At 33.1% G+C, this 4,734-nt stretch overlaps 1 protein-coding gene across 1 annotated transcript; it reads right to left on the bottom strand.

Moving 5' to 3' along the window:
- On the bottom strand, positions 3,521–4,411 carry LOC109233600 (uncharacterized mitochondrial protein AtMg00810-like). The gene has a single exon (XM_019399483.1). It carries the CDS (start codon positions 4,409–4,411, stop codon positions 3,521–3,523), a length of 891 nt encoding a protein of 296 aa, XP_019255028.1.

Below are 4,734 nucleotides of genomic sequence, written 5' to 3' on the forward strand. Positions count from 1 at the left end.
GATAGTCTAATTTAGTTAATAGTTAATCACAAGTCTTCGTGGGTTCGACGTCTGACTTTTAGTTAATACTTGACGACCGTGTATACTTGCGTGTGCGTGTGACCGCAACAACAAAGAAATTCATGCATGGCCTCACAGCAAAAATATTTGCTACATAATATCTTTTACATTGCAACAACGAGTAAGTTGCTCCATCGGACAAGAAAAGTTCTCTTTGACTACTGTATACAATTATGACTAATAAATAGTATGTAAAGTAACTGATATTATTTATAAACAACCTTTAACAGGATTCAAAGTCTTAGGTTACTTTTGTTTTTCCTCTCTACATAATGATGAGCATGAACTTCTCTTCCCAATTGAGAGAATTATACCTTGATAACCATGTCATTGTTAAATTACTGTGTGATGATTTTTATTTGGATTTAATTTTCTATTGCACTATCTCTTTTATCTCAACTAAATTTGTTTTTAAAAAATACTTTGTAATGTATTGATGTCTGACCGCGCAAAGCGCGAGCAATTTAACTAGTTTTTGTTATAATCGGCAATTCTTCAATGATGATGAAGCTTGAAGTAGCGAGCCAACTTGCTCAGCAATTTTTACTTTCACACACTTTGCATCACATGGTTGTAAGAAAATACATTCAAATTCAGCTATTTAATTAAAATCAAGGGCGGAGTTAGAGTTTGTCCGCCGGGTTAACCACTACTTTTGACGTGGAGTATTATGGGATTTTTACAAGCTTGCTTCCTTTTTAAGAACTATTTACATAAATGATAGTAGACTTTGTTTATTTCAAAAATAGCACATTTTTTTACTTTTTTAGCACTTTCACGTTGATAACTCCAGTAACTAAGGAATCCCTCTATATTAATATACTTTTTACTATATTTCCTTTTCCCTCACTCTTACATAATTTCTCTTTTCTCTTCCATAATAGCACTTACCCAAATATATCAAAGATTATGAAAGAAGAATATCTCAAAAATAATTCCCTCAGCACAATGAGAATTTTAGTATTATTTTTTTTGAGTTTAAAACTTTTTTCTGTACAATCTTATTTTAACTCAAAATATACCTAAAATATAACTCAAGTATATTATATTTATTTAATTTACAATGTCAATATTCCATTAATATGTCATATATATTTTTATATGTATTTATACCACATATATACATTATTATATTGATATTATTCAAAGTATATTGCTAGCATATACCTTACATAAAATTTAATCTAAAATATTAACATGCCACTAATATGTCACATATATTGTTTATATACGGATAATTTATACAAATATGCATGTTATATTAGTGCAATATATAAATGGCATATTAATAATATTTATTTAAATATAAATAAGTGTATAAATAACATATGTATATATACATGATTTTTCCTAGAAAACACAAGATTTATAATATACCACAAACATACATTATATCTTTTTCACGGAATATATGTATTTTATTTCATTGGAATATATAGATATATAATTTTGCTAGGATTAAACTGAATAAAAAGGTCCATGTATAGAAAGGAAAAAATTTGTTATGGAATGGATCAATGATATATATTTAAATATAAAGACGTATATAAACAACATTGCACATATATATATGAATTTTTCTAAAAATACATGATTTATTGTGTATATATACCACAAACATACATTACATTTTTTCATGAAATATATGTATTTTATTTCACCATAATATAAAAATGTATAATTTGCTACATTACATTATACAAAAAGGCCCATGGATGGAAAGGAAAAAAAATTCATGGAATGGATGGGTTTCTAACGAAAACATAAAACATGTTATAGAATAGAGAGAAAAAATAGGAAAAGATATCAAAATACCAGGACTGCCTTTTAAGCAGCTTGATTCTTGCTGATTTGAATTGAATTAAATCTGCTATATGTATAAATATTTTACTGCCATATTTGTTAATCATTAATTAATGCTAATCTTTTGTATTATATTTTTAATACTGTGCTATTAATGAAGTAGCAAAACCATATGGACTCTCATTTTACCAATAATATATCTACTACTGAAGCTCTTGACGCATTATTTTACTATATATTGTTAAACTTATTTGCTGCAACGTAAGTGCTTGTTAGTAGCTTAATTACGTACAGAGATATTTGTAAGATATACTACTGTTATAACTTATTTATTAGAAGGCGCGAAAGGGAGTATTTGTTTCTCAATATATGGTGCTATTCGTTATTTCAAGAATTTTCTCAGGTAACACACGAGCATAATTGGACAGCATCTGGGAATATCCCTTTAAAATGAAGTGCGCAGTATAGATGATGATAATTTAATTAGTATAAGTATAAAAATGAAGTGGGCAGTATAGATGCTGATAATTTAATTAGTACAAGTATACGTGATCTAATTTAACCAACCCGTGGCTGAATTTTTCCACTAAAAAGAAAGTACCAAGAATTTATATGGACTTCTTCTTCCTCTTCTTCTTTAATCTGTATATCTCATCACAGAAAGGATCAATAACGTTCTCACTTAATTATCCTTTGCGTGACTCGAAGAGCCAACTTCAATTATAATACTTCTATATAGGAAATGGCCTTAGTCCATTAGTTTTGTTGAGTCTTAAGTTAAAAAATGTCCTGAGTTCAATTTACTTAATCACAATTTTTAACCACCGAGACTCTCAAATATTTTCAAAAAATACATGCTAGTTAATGTTCAAACCTAGCTCTGACCTCATAGAGCAAGACCAAGCACATAACCAACACACCAGTAGATAATATGTGTCAAGTGGTGTCATTGTTTCCTACTTATCCGTTTCCTCACACAAAATTAAACTAATTGACAAAATAGTAAGGAAGATGAAGAAGACAAGCTCACCTTGAGTGAGCTCTAATGGCGGTTGAGGAGAGCCATAGGAGGGGAAGCTTCTAGAAAATTTCTTCTCTATTACATCAGAAAGAAAAATAAAGTCCTTTGTACAATTGTAGAAAAAATACAATGAATTAAATTATACATTACAGTGTATCTACCCCTATTTATAATGTATATCATCTACAATTCACTTATACAACTAATAAATATACACACAAGCTTTAATACCCCCCCCCCCCCCCCCCCCCCCGCCTCAAGTTGGAAGGGAGGAACTCACAACCAACTTGCTATGTAAATTGCAATGTTTCACTCCTGTGAGGGGCTTAGTGAATATATCTGCCAGCTGGTCATTTGTGGAAATATGGTGCAGTGTAATGATCCCTTCGCGCACTTGATCACGTACAAAAATGACAGTTCCACCTCTATGTGTTTGGTGCGTTCATGGAATACAGGATTCTTGGCTATGTGGAGTGCTGCCTGACTATCACAGAAGACTGGAACAGGTAGTGTCTAGGGAGCTGCCAACTCTGCAAGCAATCTAAGTAACCAAACTAATTCTCCCACAACCTGTCTAGCAGCTCTATATTCTGCTTCTGCTGAGGATAATGATATGGTCTGCTCCTTCTTTGATTTTCAACTGATTAGACCATCACCTAGTAGCACAACATAGCCACTGACTGACTTTCTTGAGTCAGGGCAGGCTGCCCAGTCTGAGTCACAGAAGGCTCGAATTCTATAGTCATTGTTGTTGGACAGAAAGATCCCTAAATTTGGATCACCTTTGAGGTATCTCAGTACATGATAGACAGCTTTCAAGTGTGGCTCCCTAGGACTTTGCATAAACTGACTCAAACGTTGCACACTATATGATATGTCAAGTCTTGTATTGGTTAGGTAGTTCAACTTCCCCACTAGTTTTCTGAAATGTGAGGGATCAGGTAATAGAGGCCCTTCATTTGCACTCAACTTAGTTGAGGGATCCAGTGGAGAAATCAAGGCAGAATATTTTATACAATCAAATTCTGACAGTAGATCCGTTGTGAATTTCCTTTGTGATATCAATACCCCATCATCTTTGTATAGAATTTCTAAACCCAGAAAATAGTGTAGTCTTCCTAGGTCTTTTATTCTGAAAGTCTCATGTAAATACCTCTTTAGAACACCTATTTCTTCCAAATCAGTCCCTGTTACTAGAACATCATCTACATAGACAGCTACAAACACCATTGAACTTCCATGCTTTTTGTAAAACAAAGAATAATCTAGTAGAGAATGTGTGTATCCCTTGGAGCAAAGAGCTTCAGTTAACTTTTCATACCATTGCCTACTTGCTTGTTTCATACCATACAAGGACTTGTTCAATTTGCACACTAAATATGACCTCTCAACAGCTAGACCTTGAGGTACTTCCATGTAAACCTCTTCATGGAGGTCTCCATGAAGGAAGGCATTATTCACATCTAGTTGGAAGATGTTCCAGCCCTTCTTTACTGCTATTACAATTAGAGTCCTAACAGTTGTCATCTTAACTACTCATGAAAAAGTTTCTGTATAGTCTACCCCAGCCTCTTAAGTATATCCCTTCACCACTAATCTTGCTTTTAGTCTCTCTGTACTCCCATCTGCCTTGTGTTTTACTTTATAGACCCATTTACATCCTATTGCTCTTTTTCCAGTTGGAAGAGGTACAAGATTCCAAGTGTGATTGGCATAAAGGGCTTCCAAGATTCCTGATTCATGGCTGCTTGCCAGGCAGGATCAGCAGCCGCCTCCTCATATGAACTGGGTTCAGTCTCATAAGAAATGGTTCTGATCAATTGCTGACTTTTAGAACTCAGTGCATTGAG

This window comes from Nicotiana attenuata, chromosome 10 (assembly GCF_001879085.1).
Source record: "Nicotiana attenuata strain UT chromosome 10, NIATTr2, whole genome shotgun sequence".
NCBI classification, from domain to species: Eukaryota; Viridiplantae; Streptophyta; class Magnoliopsida; order Solanales; family Solanaceae; genus Nicotiana; species Nicotiana attenuata.